The sequence below is a fragment of the Loxodonta africana genome, chromosome 3 (assembly GCF_030014295.1).
Source record: "Loxodonta africana isolate mLoxAfr1 chromosome 3, mLoxAfr1.hap2, whole genome shotgun sequence".
Lineage (NCBI taxonomy): Eukaryota > Metazoa > Chordata > Mammalia > Proboscidea > Elephantidae > Loxodonta > Loxodonta africana.
The window spans coordinates 179,179,854-179,203,474 of record NC_087344.1 but is presented as its reverse complement, the minus strand read 5'-3'; the positions used below and the strand labels follow the sequence as shown (position 1 = coordinate 179,203,474).

Below are 23,621 nucleotides of genomic sequence, written 5' to 3'. Positions count from 1 at the left end.
TGACTCTTTTAAGCAGATATTATTTCAAACAGTTCATAGCTGAGTAAAGTTAGAGACAATAGATTAATCACATGCTCCATGTTGCCCACATGGAACGTTGCTGAGGCAGGGTCAGAATGCAGGTCAACTTGTCTTTGAAGCCTAAATTTCTGACAACAGCATTTCTGTTCATATGCATAAGTTTTGTTATTATTCTGGCTGTTATTCTCCAATAAGACCACAGATGACCTAGAGCCCTGTTGGGTGCTAGGGAGAGTGACAAAGGAAACATCCTATTCAATTCAGACAACTTGGGGCTCCTTCTCCTGGCAAAGCCCTGTGCCTCAGGTAAGGCTACTTCCCTTCAGGCCCTTACCTCTGGCTCCTTCAATTTATTAAAATTAATTTGAGTAATATAAAACAAGAGCCTATTTAATGTTGGCAAAGCAGACACAACAGTGAAGAAAACAAAAATATCCAGATGCACATGGATCGTGTGTTTTTTGGGTGTGGACAGTAAACAAAAGAGTGAAATACAATGAAAATGGCAATAAGTTCAATGGAAAATGGAGCACGGTAAGGGGATAAGCGTGAGAAACCCAAGCATATTTATCTTTAGTGACTTAGTGGCTACCAGGGATGGGAAAGAGGGGAAAAGAGGGGTTCACTGCATAGGGGGCACTGAGTTTATGTTATGTTACTGGTGGTGGAATAAGTTGGGTAAGGACAGTGGAAATAGCTGCATAAGAGATGAATGTAATCAATGTCACTACATTATTATTGTTGTTCATAGCTGCTGTCGATTATGGCTCATTGCGACCCCATGTGTGCATAGTACAAACTGCTCCACAGAGTTTTCAAGGTTTGTGACCTTTCAGGAGCAGACTGCCAGGTCTGTCTTCTGAGGTGCCTGTGGAGGGGGGGCTCAAGCTAGCTTCCTTTCGGCTAGCAGTTGAGTGCTTAAGAATCTGCATCACCTGCTGAACTACAGATGTAAAAAACTGTTGAACACATATAACTACAATTTAAAAAAATCTTAAAAGAATGAAGGAGACATTAAGGATGTTTCCAGACAAACAAATATGAAGTAAGTTAGTTACCAGGAGAACTTCCTTCAAGAAATGATTAAAGAAGTTCTTTAGGGAGAAGGAAAATGTTACGAATCAGAAACTCACATCTACAGAAGCAAAGGGAGAGCATTACAGAATGAATAAATAAAGGTTATATAAAATCTTGTATCTTTCGTATTCTTAATTGATCTAATGGTTAATAGTTTATTCAAAATAGTAACAGCAACAATATAGTTCCTGGTTATAGTTTATGGATAAGTGAAATGGATGACAGCATTGTTACAGCAACAGGAGGGAAGAATTTAGAATACAGTTTATAAGACATTTACACTAACCATTAAGTCACAGAGTATTACCTGAAAGTGGGCTGCGATTAGTTGCAAATGTATACTGCAAACACTACAGCAAACACTAAATTAAAAAAAAAGGAAGGAAGTATAATTGATATACTAAGAGGGGAGAGTACAAAATCATATATAAATCTCAATTAAAACCAAAGGAGGTAGAGAAAGAGTAAAAGTCAAAAATGAAAACAAAAGTCAAGGGCAATGAATAGAAAACGGGAAGACACATGAAGACATTAACCCAACTGTATCAACAATCCCTTTAATCATCAGGAGTCTATACATACCAACTAAAAGAGAGAGACTGTATTGTCCACGAGAAAGTTACTTAAAATATAAAGAAACAGATTAAAAGTAAAAGAACTCAAAAGAAAGATGGAGTAGCTATATTAATTACAGACAAAGCAGGTTCCAGAACAAGGAAAATGATTGGGATGGAGAGGGGCATTACATGATAAAAGGTCACTTCTTCAAAAAGACATAACGATCCTTCAAGTGTATGTGCCCAACAACAGAGTGCCAAGATATGTGAGGCAAAAACTAGAATGAGAAATAAACGAATCCACTATTATAAATGGAAACTTCAACCCCTTCTATAGGCAACTGACAGATCCAAAAGACAGAAAATCAGTAAGGTCAGAGTTGAAATAACACCACTACCAAGAGACTGGACCTAATTGACAATTATAGAATATGTCATTCACAAACAACACAATATACATTCTTTTCAAGCTCACAGGGAAAATTCAAGATAAGACACATTCTGGGACACAAAACACAACTTAAATATTTTAAGAGATTATAAATCATATAAAGTATGTGCTCCGACCACAATGGGTGGAATTATACTAGAAATCAGTAAAAGAAAGATAGATGGAAAATCTCAGTATCTATGGAGATTAAACAACTTACTTCTGAATAATACATGGGACAAAGAAGTCCCAAGAGAAATTAGAAAATATTTTAAAATAAATGAAAATACAACTTGTCAAGATTTGTTGGCTACAGTGAAAGCCACGTTAAGAGGGAAATTTATAGCACTGAATGCACATATTATAAAGGAAGACAGATCTAATATCAACCTATTTCTGTCTTGGTTATCTAGTGCTGCTGTAACACAAATACCACGAGTGGGTGGCTTCAACAAAGAGAAATTTATTCTTTCACAGTACAGTAGGCTACAAGTCTAAATTCAGGGCATCAGCTCCAGGGAACGGCTTTCTTTCTCTGTGGGCTCTGGAGGAAGGTCCTTGTCATCAATCTTCCCCTGTTCTAGGAGCTGCTCTACATAGGAACCTCAGGTCCAAAGGATGTACCCTGCTCCCAGTGTTGCCTTCTTGGTGGTATGAGGTCCCCATGTCTCTCTGCTTGTTTCTCTATCTCAAAAAAGACTGATTTAAGACAAAATCTAATCTTGTAGATCTCGTCAACATAACTGTTGCTAATCCATCCCATTAACATCATAGTAATAGGATTTACAACACACAGGAAAATCACATCAGATAACAAAATGGTGGACAATCACACAATACTGGGATTCACAGCCTGGCCAAGTTGATACACGTATTTTTCGGGGACACAATTCAATCCATGACAGCTTCCATCTTAGGAAACTAGAAAAAAAACACATTAATCCAAAGTCAGCAGAAAAAAATAATAAAAATGAGAAAACAAATCAACAAAACGGAAACCAGGCGATCAAAAGAGAATGTCACCAAAACCAAAAACTAGTTCTTTGGAAAAAAAAAATCAGTAAAATTGATAAGCCTCTAGCCAGGCTAAGAAAAAAAGGAGACAGAACACATAAATGACTAATACCAGAAATGAAAGCGAGGCCATTATTCTGATCCCAAAGACATTAAAAGGATAATAAAGGATTATTATGCATGACTCTATGCCTATAAACTTGATACCCTTGATGAAATGAATCAATTCCTTGTAAGATAAATTCTACCTAAACAAGGAGAAATAGATCATCTGAAGAGGCCTACATCTGCTAAATAATTAAATCAGTAAGTAAAAACATCCCAAAACAGGAAGCACTAGGCTCAGATGGGTTCACTGATCAATTCTACCACACATTTCATCAGGAAAGTATACCGATTTTCTGTTATCTCTTCCAGAAATCAGAAGCATAGAAAATATGTGCAAACTAATTTGCATTACCCAAATACCAAACCAGATAAAGGTACTACACAAAAGAAAAACTACAGACCACTATCTCTCATGAACGTATATATAAAACTCCCCAGCAAAACATTAGGAAATTGAATCCAACAATGTGTAACAAGAATTACACACCATGACCAAGTGGGATTTATTTTAGGTGTGCAAGAGTGGTATGACACCAGAAAATCGACTAGGGTAATACATCAAATCACCAAGTTAAACAAGAAAAACCATATGAACATACCAACAGATGCAGAAAAAATACCTGACAAAATCTAACACCTAGTTAGAATAAACATTCTCAGCAAACTAGGAAAGGACAGAAATATCCTCAACTTGATAAAGAATATCTACAATAAACTTATAGCTAACATAAGAATTATTGGCAAGAACATTAGATGCTTTCCTGCTAAGATCGGGAACAAGGCACGGATGCTCCCACTCACCACTCCTACTCAACAGTGTACTAGCTGTCCTAGGTAATGCAATAAAATGGGAAAAGCATACAGACTGCTAAGGATGAAATGACATCTTTATTTACAGATTAAATGACTGTCTATATAGGAAATCCCAAAGAACTGACGACGACAACAACAAAAACTTACGAAACTAATAATCGTTCATACCAAAGCTGCTGGACAAAAAGTTAATATACAAGTCAACTGCTCTGATACCTCACATCATACATAAAAACTACTCCAAATGGATCAAAGACCTAAATGTTAAACCTACAAGTATAAAGTTCTTAGAAGAAAACATAGGGACAAAACTATGGGACATAATCGTTTAAAAAAAACTATCCACAACTATAAATGCACAAACAGCAGAAGACAATTTAGATAACTGGGACCTCATAAAAATGAAATACTTATGCTCATCAGAAGGCTTTATGAGAAATGTAAAAAGACAACCTATAGACTTGGAAAAAATCTTCAGGAATGAAATATCAGATAAGGATCTAATCTCTAAAATAAATGGAAAACTTCAACAGCTCAACAACAAAAAGAAACAATCCAAATAAAAAATGGGAAAAGGATATGAACAGAGTCTTCACCAAAGAGAACATACAAGCGCCCAATAAATACATGAGGACATGTCTGCAATCATTAGCCTTAAGAGATATGTAAATCAAAATTACAATGTGATATCATTTCACCTATGCTAAAATGGCACTGACCAAAAAACCAGAAAGCAACAAATACTGGCAAGAATGTGGGGAGACTGGGACTCTTATACACTGCTGGTGGGAATGCAAAATGGCACAACCACTGTGGAAAATAGCACGGCACTTCCAGAAAATACTAGAAATAGAATCACCATAAAACCAAAACCAAACCAAACCAAACCCAGTGCCGTCAAGTCGATTCCAACTCATAGCAACCCTACAGGACAGAGCAGAACTGCCCCATTGAGTTTCCAAGGAGCATCTGGCGGATTCACAATGCCAACCCTTTGGTTAGCAGCCGTAGCACTTAACCACTATGCCACCAGAATCACGGTATGATCCAGTCATCTCACTCAGAAGTATATGCCCAAGTGTGCTAACAGTAGTGACACAAACATACATACCTGTTCGTTGCAGAACTATTCACAACAAAAAGAAGTAAACAACCTAAGTGCCCACTGATGAATGGATAAACAAATATGGTACATACATAAAATCAAATACTATACAGCCATAAAAAATGAGTTCCTGAAACATCTTATAATGTGAATGAATCTGAAGGACATTATGCTGAGTAAAATAAGCCAATCACAAAAAGACAAATATTGTATGACCTCACTATTACAAAAAGACAACAATCAGTATACATACAGAAAAAGATGTTCACTGGTGCTTAGCAAGAATGGGAGGGGGGAGGAGGAAGAGTCACTCTCCAGATAGCAGATACATGTTATTTCTGATGAAGGAAAAGGTAACACTGAAGGTGGGTGAAACGTGCACAACCTAACCAAGGTAAATGATGTCATTAACAAGTACACAAGAATAATGCATGTTTTTGGTAAATGGTAAAACATATATAATTTTGCAACAGCCAAAAAACTATGGTTACACAGGTAGGTAGGTGAGTATATATACGTGTACATGTATAGATGTATCTATCCACAATTACCCATTGCCCTTGAGTTGATTCCGACTCATAGCCAATGTACAGGACAGGGTAGAGCTGCCCTATAGGGTTTCCAAGGCTGTGAATCTTTACAGAAGGGGACTGCCACATCTTTCTCTTGCAGAGCAGCTGGTAGATGTGAACTACCAACCTTTCCGTTAACCATTCTGGCATGAGGACTCCAGTCCTGGTGTATCTCCAGGGATATGTATATATATACGTACATACATAGATTGAAGTTGTCAAGGATTTCATTTTACTTGGATCCACCATCAACAGCCATGAAGGCAGCAGTCAAGAAATGAAGACACATTGCATTGGGTAAATCTGCGCAAAGGACCTCTTTAAAGTGTTGAAGAGCAAAGATGTCACCTTGAAGACTAAGGTGCACCTGACCCAAGCCACAGTATTTTCAATTGCATCATATGCATGTGAAAGCTGGACAATGAATAAGGAAAACTGAAGAACTGATGCCTTTCAACTGTGGTGTTGGCGAAGAATATTGAATATACCATGGACTGCCAAAAGAACGAACAGATCTGTCTTAGAAGAAGTATGCTCCTTAGCATTCTTAGAAGAATGCTCCTTAGAAGCAAAGATGGCGAGACTGCATCTTACATACTTTGGACATGTTGTCGGGGGGATCAGTCCCTGGAGAAGGACATCATGCTTGATAGAGTACAGGGTCAGTGGAAAAGAAGAAGACCCTCAACGAGGTGGATTGACACAGTGGCTACAACAACAAGCTCAAGCATAACAACGACTGTAAGGATGGCTCAGGACTGGGCAGTGTTCTATTGTGCATAGGGTCGCTGTGAGTCAGAACCGACTCGATGGCACCTAACAACAACATATACATGTATGTGTGTGCTGCATGTATATTCATATACGTAATTAAGCACGTAAGGGGCACAGTTACAGATAATTCTTAGACATAACCAGACACCTCAGAGGATTGATTTACTGGGTTTGAAGGCACAGAACCATACATAGTCTTGTAGGGTAACCAGATCAACTGTCATAATACCATTCATAAAGTCTGTGTTCTACACCCTAGTTTGGTGATAAGCATCTGGAATCTTAAAAGCTTACAGCCGCCATCTAAGACACAACTACTGGTCTCTACTTGTCTGGAGCAAAAGAGAAAAAAGGAAACAAAAGACTCAAAGAAGGAACCACTGGTAGTCACCGACATACAACATATTGAGCTGATGTACAACATATTCGAGTTACCATGAACTGAACTTAAGACTGTCTGGTGTTTCTTTTTACATCTTATTATTAGTAATATGTACTACATATGATATTAAAATGTTTATATGTCATTTTTCCAACCCCCAAAGACAAATAAAGATCATATTTATAAAAATACTGATTATAAATGCCAATAGTAATGAAAGCTAAAAAAAATACTCAATATACAACAGAACAGCTGATGGAACAGAACCCTGTTGAAAATCGGGGACTGCCTCTACTCTACAGGACTAATAGCCTACACGAACCATGGCCTCATCTACTCTGAGACCAGAAGAACGAGATGGTGCCTGGTTACCACCAATGACCACCCTCACAGGGAGCACAACAAGAGAGTCCCTGATGGATTGGGAGAAAAGTGGGGCACAGAATTCAAATTCTAGTAAAAAGACCAGATTTAATGGTCTGACTGAGACTGGAGGGACCCTGGAAGACACGGCCCCTGGACTCTCAGTTAGCCCAAAACTAAAACCATTCCCGAAGCCAACTCTTCAGACCAAGATTAGACTGGACTGTAAGACATAAAATGATACTGGTGAGGACTGTGCTTCTTAGCTCAAGGAGATACCTGAGACTAAATGGGCAGCTCCTGTTCAGAGGTGAGAAGAGAAGGCAGAAAGGGACAGGAGCTGACTGAATAAACATGGGAAATCTGGGGTGGAAACGAGTGTGCTGTCACATTATAGGGAGAGCAACCAGGGTCACATAACAATGTGTGCATGAATTTCTGTATGAAAAACTAACTTGAACTGCAAACTTTCACTTAAAGCACAATTTTAAAAAAGAGGTCCCATAAAAAGAAAAAAATAAAAAGTATCAAGAAGGAGTGTTAAATACAAGATCCAAAGGGGGAAAAAAAAAAAAACCCCATATACTGCGGGGGCTTCAGTGTTGCTGTGATGCTGGAAGCTATGCCACCGGTATTTAAGTACCAGCAGAGTCACTCATGGCGGTAAGGTTTCAGCTGAGCTTCCAGACTAAGACTAGGGAGAAAGACCTGACAGTCTACTTCTGAAAAGAATTAGCCAGCGAAAACTTTATGAACAGCAGTGGAACATTGTCTGATATAGTGCCAGAAGATGAGCCCCTCGGGTTGGAAGGGACTCAAAATACAACTGGGGAAGAGCTGCCTCCTCAAAGGAGAGTCAACATTAATGACATGGATGCAGTCAAGCTTCTGGAATCTTCATTTGCTAATGTCTCACGACTCAAAATGAGAAGAACCAGCTACAAACATCCATTAATAATCAGAAGGTGGAATGTACAAAGTATGAATCTAGGAAAATTGGATACCCTAGGTGTTGGTGGGCTGAAACGGACTGATACTGGCCAATTTTGAATCTGACAATCATATAGTCTATTATGACGGGAATGACAACTTGAAGAGGAATGGCATTGCATTCACTGTCAAAAAGAACATTTCAAGATCTATCCTGAAGTACAACACTGTCAGTGATAGGACGATATTCATACGTCTACAAGGCAAATCAGTTGACACGACTCTTATCCAAATTTACACACCAGGCACTAAGGCCAAAGATGAAGAAATTAAAGATTTTTACCAACTTTTGCAGTCTGAAATTGACTGAAATGCACTGACAATTACTGGTGATTGGAATGCAAAAGTTGGAAACAAAGGAGGATTGGTAGTTGGAAAATATGGCCTTGGTGATATAAACGATGCTGGACATGGCATGACAGAATTTTTCAGGACCATTGCAAATACCTTTTTCCAAGAACATAAACGGCGACTATACACATGGACCTCACCAGAGGGAATACACAGGAATGAAATCGACTACATCTGTGGAAAGTGATGACGGAAAAGCTCAATATCATCAGCCAGAACAAGGCCAGGGGCCGACTGCGGAACAGACCATCAATCGGTCACATGCAAGTTCAAGCTGAAACTGAAGAAAATCAGAGCAAGTCCACGAGAGCCAAAGTACGACCTTGAAAATATCCCACCTGAATTTAGAGACCATCTCAAGGACAGACTTGACGTGTTGATAAGCAAGAGGTCATTAAAAAGATAGGAAAGAAAGAAAAGTCCAAAATGAATGTCAGAAGCGACTCTGAAACTTATTCTTGAATGTCAAGGAGCTGAAAAGATTTTAGAGGGCAGCTAGAGAAGACAAAGTAAAGTATTATAATGAAATATCAAAGACCTAGAGTAAGAAAACAAAAAGGGTAGAACATGCTCGGCATTTCTCAAGCGAAAAAAGTGAAGAAAAAATTCAAGCCTCAAGCTGAATTTGAAGGATTCTATGCGGAAAATATTAGACGACACAGGAAGCATCAAAAGATGGAAGGAATACTGTACCAAAAAGAACTGGTTGACATTCAGCCATTTCAGGAGGTAGCATGTGATCAGGGACCCATGGTACTAAAGGAAGAGTTTCAAGCTGCACTGAAAGCATGGCAAAAACAAGACTCCACAAAGTGACAGAATACCAATAGAGATGTTTCAACAAACAGCTACAGCGCTGGAACTGTTCACTTGTCTATGCCAAGAAAACTGGAAGACAGCTACCTCGCAACTGACTGGAAGAGATCCCTATTTATGCCTATTCCAAACAAAGGTGATCACCGAATGCGGCAATTATCAAACAATAACACTAATATCACACGCAAGTAAAATCTGGCTGAAGATCATTCAAAAGCAGCTGCAGCAGTACATTGACAGGAAACTGCTAGAAACTCAAGCCAGGTTCAGAAGAGGACAGGGAACGAAGGATATCATTGTTGATGTCAGACGAATCCTGGCTGAAAGCAGAGAATACCAGGAAGATGTTTACCTGTGTTTTATTGACTATGCTAAGGCATTCAACTGTGTGCATAACATATTATTGATAACACTGCAAAGAATGAGAATTCCACAACGCTTAACCTTGCTCATGAGGAACCTGTACATAGATCAAGAGGCAGTCGTTCGAACCGAACAAGGGGATACTGAGCGATTTCAAGTCAGGAAAAGTGTGAGTCAGGGTTGTATCCTTTCACCATACTGGTTCAATCTGTATGCTGAGCAAATAATCGAGAAGCTGGACTATATGAAAAAGAACAGGGCATAAGGGTTGGAGAAAGACTCATTAACAACCTGCGTTATGCAGATGATACAAACTTGCTTGCTGACAGTGAAGACTTGACACTCTTACTGATGAAAATCAAAAAACTCCAGCCTTCAGTATGGATTACACCTCAACATGGAAAAAAAAAAAACTCTTACAACGGGACCAATAAACAATATTAGGACAAACGGAGAAAAGATTGAAGTTGTCAAGAATCTCATTTCACTTGGATTCACGATCAACACTCACAGAAGCAGCAGTCAAGAAATCAAGACGCTGCATTGGACAAATCTGTCGGAAAAATCTCTTTGAAGTGTTAAAAAGCAAAAATGTCACCTTGAAGGCTAAGGTATGCCTGACCCAAGCCATGGTGTTTTCAATCGCCTCATATGTATGGAAAAGCTGAACAATAAATATGGAAAACCAAAGAACTGATACCTTTGAATTACGGTACTGGCAAAGAATACTGAATATACCATGGATTGTTAAAAGAATAAACAAATCTGCCCTGGAAGAAATACAGCCAGAATACTCCTTAGAGGCAAGGACAGCGAGACTATGACTCACATACCTTGGACATGTTATCAGGAGGGATCAGTCCCTGGGGAAGGATATCATGCTTGGTAAAGTAGGGAGTCAGTAAAAATGAGGAAGACCCTCCATGAGATGGACTGAGCCAAGGGCTGTAACAATGGGCTTAAGCACAACAACGATTATGCTGATGGCACAGCACCAGGCAGTGTTTCATTCCGTTGTACCCAGGGTGGGAACTGGCTCGACAGCACCTAACAGTAACAAAGAAAAAATGATAAAATACTATTAAATTGCATCCAGACTGAAATAATAACATAGGGCACGCACTCAGAAAACTATTCTACCCAAAGAGACTGTTACATCCAATGCACTTCCAGAAAATACCAACCAGCTTAATTTTTTTTAGAACTTCACAAAAAATACATTGAAAAATGCATCTATAAGTGCAAATGTCCATGAATATCCTCAAAATGTTCTAAAGAAAAAGGCATGAGGGCGTGCCCAAACATATCACAAACACAGTAATATTTTTATACATTTATTTTGGAAATACAGGTAGTCTCCAACTTACAACATATTCAAGTTACGACGAACCGTTCTTACCACTGTTAGTATATCTAGAACACTGCGTCTTCCTGGGGGGAAGTTACAAAAAATAAATGCAGGGGCTATAGAAAAAAATTACTGAGTGGTGTGAACACACTCCAAGCATTTGATCAGGATAATACGATGGAAGAGACCAGTGGAAAAATCGTCCATATGACAACACTGAATTTAGAACTTGATATTACTGATGTAGAACAGCTCATAAATCACAAAGAAGGGGAACTGACAGATTAGTTTTAAATGGATTTTGGAGAAGAAAGAAATGCTGAAGAAGAAGGAATGAGAAAGAGGAAGGAGAGAAATTGTCAAGAAAATTTACAGTGAAAGGATTAGCCTGAGTTTTTAAAAAAACTAAATCAGGTGCTTTAGTTGCTTGAAAACATGGGCCCAAACGCTGATTGCTTTGCTAACATCGACAGGCAGGTTCAGGAAGCAGTGAGACATTACCGAGAAATACATGAGGAAAAGAAAAGGACCGGACAGCTCTCACTAACTTTCTGACTAGAAACGCCAGCCACATTCCCAGGGATAATCCAGAATGTTCCACAGTGGAGTTAACACCATATGGACAAAATGCCAATGTTGTCCAAATCTTCGTCACAGTAAATTTTTATGATTTGTGTATTTTTTGTGTATGCATGTATACATTAAAATCCCCCACGTCTGTCAGTTTGTCGTACTGTGGGGGCTTGTGTGTTGCTGTGATGCTGGAAGCTATGCCACCGGTATTCAGATACCAGCAGGGTCACCCATGCAGGACAGGTTTCAGCTGAGCTTCCAAACTAAGACAGACTAGGAAGAAGGACCCAGCAGTCTACTTCTGAAAAGCATTAGCCAGTGAGAACCTTATGAATAGCAACAGAACATTGTCTGATATAGTGCTGGAAGATGAGCCCCCCAGGTTGGAAGGCACTCAAAAGATGACTGGGGAAGAGCTGCCACCTCAAAGTAGAGTCGACCTTAATGACGTGGATGGAGTAAAGCTTTTGGGACCTTCATTTGCTGATGTGGCATGACTCAAAAAGAGAAGAAACGGCTGCAAACGTTCATTAAAAATCACAAAATATGACCTTGAGTATATCCCACCTGAAATTAAGAGGCCATCTCAAGAATAGATTTGACGCATTGAACACTAGCGACCGAAGACGAGTTGTGGGATGACATCAAGGACATCATCCATGAAGAAAGCAAGGGGTCACTGAAAAGGCAGAAAAGAAAAAGACCAAGATGGATGTCAGAGGAGGCTCTGAAACTTGCTTTTGAGCGTCGAGCAGCTAAAGCAAAAGGAAGAATTGATGAAGTAAAAGAACTGAACAGAAGATTTCAAAGGGCCTCTAGAGAAGACAAAGTAAAGTATTATAATGACACATGCAAAGACCTGGAGATGGAAAACCAAAAGGGAAGAACACGCTCGGCGTTTCTCAAGCTGAAAGAACTGAAGAAAAAATTCAAGCCTCAAGTTGCAATACTGAAGAATTCCATGGGGAAAACATTAAACGACGCAGGTGGATTGACACAGTGGCTGCAACAATGGGCTCAAGCATAACAACAATTGTAAGGATGGCGTGGGACCGGGCAGTGTTTCGTTCTTTTGTGCATAGGGTCGCTATGAGTTGGAACCAACTTGATGGCACCTAACAACAACAACGACATACATTAAAATACATCTGTAAGTTCATGTGTTAATGTTTCCAACTCCCAAAGACAAATAAGGATCAGATTTATAAAGAGACTGATGATAAAAGGCAGATTTATAAAGAGACTGATGATAAAGGGCAATAATAAAAAAAAACTAAAAAAAAATGAGGTATTCGACTTACATTACAACCACCTCACAACAGAGTCATCAGAACAGAACTTTGTCCTAAGCTGGAGAGTACCTGTAAAACCATATTAAACAGTACAGTATCAGCGTAGGAACAAATAGGCCAATGGAAAAAAATACACAGCCCTGGGAAAGACCCACCAAATTATATAAAGTTGATTCATGACACAGAAGGCAACGCACAGCAGTGATAGAAGTACATACACTTCAATATGTGTGCTAATATCAACTAAACGGAGTCCCTGAGTGGTGCAAAGGGTTAAGTGCTCAGCGACTAGGAAAGGTTGTTGCATCCACTCACAGGCATCTCTGATGAAAGGTCTGGTGACCTATTTCCCAAAAAAATCAGCCACTGAAAGCACTAGAGAGTGTAGTTTACTCTGAAACACATGGTGTCACCATGAAATGAAGTAAGATACCATTCCACTCTTTCCAAGAGAAAAAATTAATTCATTAGATAAACAGATGGAAGAAATAAAAATACTTACGCCTACTTTGTGGGAGGAAAAGGTTGTAAAATGCATCAGTATTTCATAGTAAATTTGAACATGGCTATGATCTGCAAATGGAAACCCTGGTGGCACAGTAGTTAAGAGCTGTGGCTGCTAACCAAAAGGTCAGCAGTTCGAATCTGCCAGCTACTCCTTGGAAACTGTATAGGGCAGTTCTACTCTGTCCTATAGGGTCGATATGAGTTGAAATCAACTTGATGGCAACGGGTTTGGGTTTTGGTTTTTTTAATGATCTGCAACTCAACCATTTTCCCTCACTGCAACATTGTTCTGCAGAAGCAAATGCAGCCTGGAAAGAGAACAAACAGAAGAAAAGCAGCAATACTCACAAGAGCAAAAATTATACTTGAGCCACCCAAATCCATTCATACAACACAGGAAACATACATACATAGACACATGAGTACACTACAGCTATATGTATAAAACTCAAAAGCTTCCTGAGGAAAACAAGTCACTGAAGAACCCACACAGACTAATAACTGGATTTACAGGAAGCTCAAAAGAGGCAAAACTACACAACAGAGTTTATGGATTAAAACTTGGGTGGTAAAGCTGCAATACTAGCAATACTAAATAGTCATAAACTTCTAAAATACAGACAGTAACAATCACCAGGCAACAGGAGATGAGACCAAGGTGGGACATACTGGGAGGTCATAAAAACTGACCCAAGTCTATTTATTATCAGGACCCATATTACTATGTAAACTCTACAGGAAAAGTTTATGCACTCCTGGTTTATGATATACTTTACAACAGTTTAAAACATTATTTAAATGTATTGTATAAGACCACTATTATAAGAACTTGAAAAATAGTTTAAACTGAGAAGAAAACATTCTTTTGTGGTTGAGGGGGGAGGGAGGAAAGGTGGGAGAGAGGCATTCACTAACTAGATAGTAGGTAAGAACTCCTTTAGGTGAAGGGAAAGACAGCACACAATACAGGGGAGGTCAGCACAACTGGACTAAACCAAAAGCAGAGAAGTTTCCTGAATAAACTGAATGCTTCGAAGGCCAGTGTAGCAAGTTCAGGGGTCTGGGGACCATGGTTTCAAGGGACATCTAAGTCAATTGGCATAATAAAATCTATTAAGAAAACATTCCGCATCCCACTTTGAAGAGTGGCGTCTGGGGTCTTAAACGCTAACAAGCAGCCATTTAAGATGCATCAATTGGTCTCAACCCACCTGGGTCAAAGGAGAATGAAGAATACCAAGGACACAAGGCGAATAAGAGCCCAAGAGACAGAAAGGGCTGCATGAACCAGAGACTACATCATCCTGAGACCAGAAGAACTAGATGGTGCCCGGCTACTACTGATGACTGCCCTGACAGGGAACACAACAGAGAACCCCTGAGGGAGCAGGAGAGCAGTGGGATGCAGACCCCAAATTCTCATACGACCAGACTTAATGGACTGACTGAGACTAGAAGGACCCCGGTGGTCATGGTCCCCAGACCTTCTGGTGGCCCAGGACAGGAACCATTCCTGCAGCCAACTCTTCAGACATGGATTGGACTGGACAATGGGTTGGAGAGGGATGCTGGTGAGGAGTGAGCTTCTTGGATCAGGTGGACACTTGAGACTATGTTGGCATCTCCTGCCTGGAGGGGAGATGAGAGGGTAGAGGGGGTTCCCAGAACCCAGTGCCCTCGAGTTGATTCCGACTCATAGCGACCCTATAGGATAGAGTAGAACTGACCCACAGAGTTTCCAAGGAGCGCCTGGCGGATTCGAAAAGCTGGCAAAATGGACACGAAAAGAGAGTGGAGGGAGAGAGCGGGCTGTCTCATTGTGGGGAGAGTAATTGGGAGTGTGTAGCAAGGTGTACATGGGTCTTTGTGTGAGAGACTGACTTGATTTATAAACTTTCACTTAAAGCACAATAAAAATTATGAAAAAAACACAAAACAAATGAAATTTTCATATATTAGTTTTACAATCATATGAAAACCCCTTTGTTTTGATTTAACTTGTCTTAGTTCAGAAGGGCTTTTATACCTCAACTATCGATACCTGGATCTTAGAAATTTACACTTATGCTCACTAGAACAAGCTTTGTAACAGCAAAATATTGGCCACAATTCAGGTGTCCATTCATGGTAACACAGTTAAAAACAACAAAACTAAGATCAACCACATATATGTAGCATTCCAGAGTTTTATAAGAACTTAAGATTTAAGGCGTCACAGTGGTTAAGAGCTCAGCTGTTAACCAAAAGGTAGACAGTTTGAATCCACTAGCCGTTCCTTGGAAACCATATGGGGCAGTTCTACTTTGTCCTATAGGGTCACTATGGGTCAGAATTGACTCAACAGTAACAGGTTTGGTTTGGTTTGGTTTTTATGTATTGTTATGAAAAGATCATCAGCATAATTCGTTCATTAAAAAGTGTAAATTCCTTGCTACCTTTTGTATAACAAAGTAGGGGAAATAAAAATCTCATTTCTACTTGCTCGCTTTTACATAAACACTGGCAAGATGCTTCAGAAAGTTAATAAAGCCTGCTATTTAAAGAAGCTGGGGGAAGGGGAATTGGCTGGATGAGGACATGAATAGAAACACATCTTCCTAAGTATACTTTCAAAGTTCATATTTACTTTTGGACTCTGAAGGTGCTAGCAACTAGAAAAGCAATTTCACTAACCTATATTGTACTTAGAAACACGATACAAATCCAATGAGGTATTAAGTGTTTTTTTACCAGGAATGCACACTCCTAATAATAAAACCCATTAAATTTAATATTCAGGGCCCTCTGAATTTAGTATTTAAATATTAAATACTAAATGTTTATTAACATCTACATTAATAAATATTAAAATAAATTTAATATTTATTCAATAGTCTAATACACTTCTGCAAATCATAAAAGTATACGTTAGGGCTCTCTTTCTAAACACAGTAACCAGGGATATCAGAGTCTATATCCACTTTATTTCCATTTAGCCAGAACGTTTCTAAAATGGCTAAAATATTTAACAAATTAGGGGTTCTGGCATGACTTGCTAAATGTAATAGGAGTCTTTAAGAACTTTCTCAAGATTTAAGTAAGCCTTAGAATAGCTTTACATCAATAAAGAAGGCATTACTCTGTGTTTGAGAAGTTTACATCCATTAAACCGAAAAGTTCTCAGTAGAAATACACCAAATGATCTGGAAATTTTCTTTCAGTGAAAACTGTAAACCCAAGGACTTAAATACACACATATCATATTTTGAACTTCTCTAGCAAAGAGAACACTTTAATTTTAGATCCTAATTCAAGCGTGTGGAAAGCAGTCGAAAACGATAGGGATTTAAGATCAGCTCTAGGCACAGGTAGGTGGGAGGACAAGGGCCTATACTGGGTATTTATTCATGCTTCTCACACACCTGAAAGCCTCAAGGCAAAAGCACTCCCCACTGGTTTAGAGACCCCACGCATGATCCACCTGGACTCATTCTCCCCAACCTAATACTTTGGTAAGGGCATGAGTGCACCAAGCCCCACCCAGGACCCCATAAACAGTCAAGGTCTTTGCCTGCCAACTCTCTCCTTTCTTATGCCATCATAGAGTGTGAGAGGAGGAGCTGTAGTTTTAGAACTGCACAGAAATGGCTCCAGTGCCTGGTGAAAGCCAAGAAAACCTCAATTATGGGACAAGGATGGCTCTGGAGGGCCTGGGGCTCAGCCTCCTCAGCCAGAGCTGCACCATCTTCAGGCTCTGCTCAGGAGATTCTGCCACTCCAACGCAGAGGAGCAAGGCCCAGGGTGGATGTTAACGTTCCACGGGGCTAGCTCTGAGGGTCACATAAAGGACATAACCACTGGCATCCGAATCTTGAAAAACAACATGTGTACAGATGAAGTGAAACAGGGCCTAAGGATGCCTTCTAGGGCCCAGTCCCTTGGCCTTCTCTGCCACTTTTGACCACACTGAGGAACCACAGAGCCCACAGTACCCAGCTGGTCTCCCCACATTTCATACCAAGCTTTTTCCCCTTAAAAAAAAAAAAAATTTTTTTTTTTTTTTTGTGGGGGGGATAAGAATAATCCAGTTTTCCACAGTACTCACCATTTCCTTGCTCCAGCTTCTGGAAGTCCAAGTGAGTGTCTTCTCTAAGTCCAAGGAGCCACTTCAGTAAGAGGGATGGGAATGAAAGCAGAGTCACTAGGCAGTTTGGAGGCAGATGAATAATGTTTGGTCCACACACCAGTCAGAACAGCTGCAATCCCTGTGATTTCTGGACGGGCAAGATGGTCGCCCTAGGTCCCTGGCTGTCTAGACTGGTCTAGTTCTCCCTGTGCCACACTTGCGACCTGAAATGGAAGAAGAATGGGGAGGAGACACTGTTGAGTAAGGAGGGAGTGACAGGTTCTTGGCCTTCAGCTCTTTCCCTGGGCAGGGCTACCTCCCAGGCTCAAGGCAATGCTCTACCCTGAAAGCATCTGCATTTAAGGCAGAAAAGGCTCCAGCTGCCTGGTGCACACACTAGTGTTTTTCACACAGCTCTACAGGTCTCTTCCTTCTGGCAGAGCATGAGAAGCATCTAGGCCTGGACAGGCTAGAAAACCTCAACCTGATTTTCTCCAGGGAGTCATGGGCTCAAGGTTGAGGCTGTGGGTTCACATATTTAATTTTTTCTCTTACAGATCAGTTATTTGATATCAAATTGGGTGAATTTTCAGGAAGAACGTATTTTTCAAGTTTTGTCAATGAACTCATTGATCTGTCTAGATTTTAAATGGTGTACAATTAAAAGCCTTCTGTTGTACTTTTTTAAAAAAATTTTACTTTCATTTCATTTATAGCATTGTAAAATGTAATCAGTAATCAGCCAAAGATTGGACAGGTCCATAAAAGAAAAGACTAAAGGGGTACATCAGCCCAGGGGCAAGGACTAGAAGGCAGGAGGGGACAGGAAAGCTGGTAATAGGGAACCTAAGGTTGAGGAGAGTGTTGTCATGTCATGGGGTTGTTAAACAATATCATAAAACGATATGTGTACTAACTGTTTAATGAAAAACTAGTTTGTTCTATAAACCTTCATCTAAAGCACAACAAAAAAAATGTGATCAGTATTTTTCATTTCATTTTGTAATTAACATTTTCTTCCCCTTGAGGTTTTTTTTCCCTTCATTCTCAAACCTTGATACCACCAGTTCTAAAGCCTTTGAGCAATCTTGAGGATTCCTGAACACTCTATCAACCTTACAGTAAATCAGTCAACAAATAAATCAGAAAAGCTTTTTCTCTAAGGCACCATCTCCCATCTCTGTTGCCATTTCTTTCTACCCTGCTTCCCCACCCAGCTGACTCCTACTATTTTATTTCTTGTTCTCAGTGTAAATGTTCTCTTTCTCCCTCACACATAATCTTTATACAAGTGCCTCCTCTTTAAGCATTATCCTTCCTTTTATTATTTTCTTAATTAAAAAAACAACCAAGCAAACCCACTGCCATCAAGTCAATTCTGACCCACAGCAACCCTACAGGACAGAGTAGAGATGCCCCATATGGTTTCCAAGGATCACCTAGTGGATTCAAACTGCTGACCTTTTGGTTAGCAGATGTAGCTTTTAACCACTACGCCACCAGGGTACTGTTTTAATAGCACCCGCCCAAAACCCAGTGCTGTCGAGTGGATTCCAACTCATAATAGCACCATCTAACTTTAATTCACATCCTTATTCCTACACTTAGTATTTTCAGCATAAACTAGGAGCTTGTTTGGTATGTAGAAATCTCAAGCCCCACCGAAGACCTGCTGCATCAAAATCTGCATTTTAACAAGATCCCCTGGTTATCCACATTCAACTCTGAGAAGCATTCACTGCTCTATAGCCTTTAATTCAAGGAATGAGCATTCTATTAACTGATACCCTTGGAACCATCTATACCTACATTATATCATCCCACTATCTCCATGTCTAGGCCTTCTCAGTCTTCCTTAACTTCTTCATAACAAGCTCCAGCTTGACATCATTCAAACACTGTCCGATGGAACTTTCTTGTGAAGATGGACATGTTCTGTTTGTACACAGTACAATATGGCAGCCACTAGCCCCATGTGCCTCTTCAGAATTTAACATGTGACATGTTATCAGGAGGGACCAGTCCCTAAAGAAGGGCATCATGCTTGGTAAAGTAGATGGTCAGTAAAAAAGAGGAAGACCCTCAAGGAGATGGACTGACACAGTGTCTGCAACAATTGACTCAAGCATAACAACGATTATAAGGATGGCGTAGGACCAAGTAGTGTTTCATTCTGTGGTACATAGGGTCGCTATGAGTTGGAGCCCCTCGACGGCACCTAACAACCACAAAGGAACTAAGGAACTGAATTACTTATTTCAGTTTTAACTAACTTTAACTGAAATAGCCACATCTGGCTACTGGACATCACCGTTCTAGTGAGCTCACCAGAACGCAGAGCAACCAACACAGCAGAGAGGGTGTGAAAGCTGCCATCACCACAATGCAGAGCTTCACAGCTTTTTATTTGTTCGAAGCCTGTCATGTACAGAAACAGAGCTGGTAAAAGCAAAGGTAACAGTCCATTCAATTGGTTGTATTTATCTGATTGCAGTGCGATGGATCACTTTTGTGTGGCCCTTCTCTCTCGATGGTCTTGTAACTCCCACTCAAGTGATTGGGTGGGACTGTGCAAATAAGGTAATTGTGAACCACCAAGGGTATTGGTCAGTTTTGACATCCCACTAGGCTTAAAATGAGACATCACAGAGGCAGTAAAGAGAGGGTCTCACCATCACCAAGAAGAACCCGGAGCGGAGTATGTCCTTTGGACCTGGGATCCCTGAGCTGAGACTTTCCTAGACCCAAGAGTCAGAGAGAGAACTCTAACACTGAAGATGAGAAGTGGTGACAGAGAAATGGTGGCAGCAAAGACCAACAGGAGACGGCGTGGTGGGCTTCCCGCCCCATGGAGTGAGAAAACTGAGTGCCTTAGGCTGGGAGGCTTGTTGGTGAAGTACGGTGCCTCCGGGCATCTGGTGGAATTTGGTTTGCTGACCCAGGGAGCTGGAGCTGAGTGCCTTTAGGCCAAGGCTTATTGGCAGAGTGGGGGTGCCTCTGGGCACTACCGGAAGAGCTAAAAGACTTTGTAACACTTGCTTGAGCAGGGCTGAGGGGCCAGAGAGAGGCGTGCCCGCAGGCATGGCTAGGAAGAGGCTGTCCTGACAGAAGAACTGTATCCTGAGTGTTCCTAAGGCTAAACTGTAACCTGTTGGGGTCGCTACGAGTCAAAATCGACTCAACGGCAATGCGTTAAGTTTTTCTTTTTTACGTCCCTAATAAAGCCCATAATCAGGAGTTTTGTCTACGAGTGCTATGTGGCCATTGCAATAAATTATCAAACCCAGCAGAGAAGTAGAAAGTGCCATGGAAGAGACCACTGGTGTCAGAATTGGTAAAGATGGCGGAAAGAAGAGGCATGTCTGACCTCCGCCTCATAGGAATCAGCCTTGGGCTGTTGATCTTGATTCTCCTTCCTCCTGGTGAGGTCAGAGAAAGTCAAACACTGCCCCCATATCATTTTTACAGTTGGCGCCATAAGCAATATTTGCCGCAATGGCTCCAAACTCATGCAGGCATGGGACTTCCTACGAGAAAGAACAAAAGGGCCTGGGTAGTGAAGCTTTTTGATTCTTAGGTGGTTACTTTCGTTGTTGTTACCTGTAATGGCTAAAAGGAAAGTTATGCTAAGGGGATAAAAACCACATCTGCAGTGGCCAGGAACAAAAACCAGACCAGAAAAGGAGAGGACACCAGGGTCTACTGGTTCCACCCAGGCAGAGGTCCAAGGCTACATGCATATGAATGGGAAGATAGTCAAGGAGTGGAAAAGATAAACCTGGAATGTTCTCTAAAAAGAGTTATATGTTTAGGATTATGTGTTTAATTGAACATACTATGGATACTAAAGGAAACCCTGGTGGGGCAGTGTTAAGGGCTACTGCTGCTAACCTAAAGGTCAGCAGTTAAAATCCACCAGGTGCTCCCTGGAAACCCTATGGGGCAGTTCTAGCCTGTCCTATATGGTCGCTATGAGTCGGAACTGACTTGAGGGCAATGGGTGTTTAATGATTTTTTTTTTTTTTGGTTTTTACCCATACTAAATGGTTCTCGTATCTAGCATTGTAAAAACAGACCTGAATGTATGATAGAAATGGGTAGTCGGTACTATAGATTACAGATAGTGTGTAACTCTGCCCTCAGGCAATACTTGATTGGATATGCTAAAAGGGGAGCTAGGGTTTGCCTGCAGGAAACACAGTCTGCTGATTTGAATGCAGTAGCCCTGGTGGCGTAGTGGTTAGTAGTTAAGTGCTACGGCTGCTGACCAAAAGGTTGGCAGTTTGAATCCGCCAGGCGCTCCTTGGAAACTCTACGGGGCAGTTCTGCTCTGTCCTATAGGGTCACTATGAGTCGGAATGACTCGAAGGCAGGGGGTCTGCTTTGGTTTAGCCCTGTGTACACAGTTGGGGCTGACCCCACCCAGATTTTACATTTGAAAAGACACGCAGACCTACCCAGAAATGCTGAGAGAACAGATTTGAAGGGAGGATCTGTGGGGTAAAAAAAAAAAAAAAAAAATGACTGTTTTGCTTTTTGAATTTCAAGCAAGCAGTTTACCTTTGCTTGTATCAAGGCAGCAAAAGTCTACGCCCATCAGAAGGAACCCCTTCCAAGACTGGAAGTTAAAGTGAGCCCCACCAGACAGCTTGATATGTTTGACTGAGGTAAGCACCACAATCCACTCAGAAGCAGAAGTGGGGAAAGTGCAGCAATGAAAGAGACAGGTTGAGTCTGGACATGTTCCACTGGCACCCACTGAACTAGCCCATGGGGGCTAGGGATGAGAGTGAGAGGAATGGCTGGCTGGTCAGAAGTCCATGGAGTAGCACTAGTGACTGCTGTGTTTATGGGTGGAGCCCACTGACCTAGCCCGAAAGGGTAAGGGATGAAAGAGAGAAGGGGCTATCCATTGCGGCCTAGCTTGGATGGCTAGGAATGAGGTGACCACAATTCGACTGAATGAAGAGAAAGATGTTTGACACCGTGAGCTGGTGAAGATTGCTGCGATTTGCTGGCTGGCTCTGGACTGAACTCTATCGATGCAGATGCTCAAAGTTCCAACTGGAACAGAAGATTCTTCAAGACCAAGGAACGTGCTTGCCTCCTCAGAGTACTGGTTTGATAGGAACAGGAAATTTAAACATTGGCTATCTAAAACAGAAGGAGACAAAGGCAGGAAATGGCTGGCTTCCACTTTCATGAGTATGCTTACATTAAAGGAGGGAAACAACAGAGGACCCCTACTGAATACTCTACTCTTTCCTGATGGGTTTGGAAAAGTGAGGAGGATCCCTCTGAATACTTTCCTCTTTCCTGATGGGTTTGGAAGGGCGGGGGAGATGCTGATAAGATTATATGATTCTGTTGTAAGTGCTGACTGTTAACATGGTTAACAGTGACTGTAAAAAACTGTTAATTGTAGAAGCTATAAATGGGAAAGAGTGGATTAAGAGAGAGGCACTGCTGAACTCCAGTAGAGTGGCTGACCCTGAAGTCCCTTAAAGGTTTTGCTCTGCTGATACCTGGTGGTGAGGTTCAGAGCAAGGGAATAATCTTCTTTCAGTTACATCTTATCAGGCACCAGAAAGGGTTAAGCCAAGATGACTTCTGGAAAACCTCACCACATCAGATGGACACCTGCAATAGACCAGAATGGCTGGTGCCCAAGAAACCTCAACGTTAGGACTCTTTGCCCTATACCAAAAAACCAAAAACCCATTGCTGTCAAGTTGATTCCGACTCATAGCGACTCTATAGGACAGAGTAGAACTGCCCCATAGAGTTTCCAAAGAGCACCAGGCAGATTCGAACTGCCAACCTTTTGGTGAACAGCTGTAGCAGTTAATCACCACACCCTCAAGGTTTCCCTTTGCTCTATAGAAGGGTTAATTGTTAATGACTGTTTTGGACTGGTAAAATGACTGAGAGGGGGAAGTTATCCTCCAAGTATGAAAGAAAAGCCTGGGGGTGGTCTGCAGTGGGATGGATCCCTTTTATGTGGCGTTTCTCGCCATGGTCTTAAAACTCTCACTCAAGTGATTGGGTGGGACTGTACAA

General features: G+C 40.9%; 1 protein-coding gene across 4 annotated transcripts in view; it reads right to left on the bottom strand.

Moving 5' to 3' along the window:
- The window catches only part of LOC100656107 (zinc finger protein 14-like), a 53,309-nt gene that overhangs the window by 6,635 nt on the left and 23,053 nt on the right, over window positions 1-23,621 (bottom strand). The window contains exons 2-4 of one of the 4 annotated variants that reach the window (XM_064282501.1): window positions 17,541-17,785; window positions 12,959-13,018; window positions 10,570-10,783 (exon numbers count right to left, since the gene is read on the bottom strand). In XM_064282501.1, the coding sequence (XP_064138571.1) occupies window positions 10,570-10,578 (9 nt within the window). In that variant the 5' untranslated portion in view covers window positions 10,579-10,783; window positions 12,959-13,018; window positions 17,541-17,785. The remainder of the gene's footprint in view (window positions 1-10,569; window positions 10,784-12,958; window positions 13,019-17,540; window positions 17,786-23,621) is intronic. The other 3 variants (XM_064282500.1, XM_023547408.2, XM_023547406.2) reach the window with 3 other exon arrangements.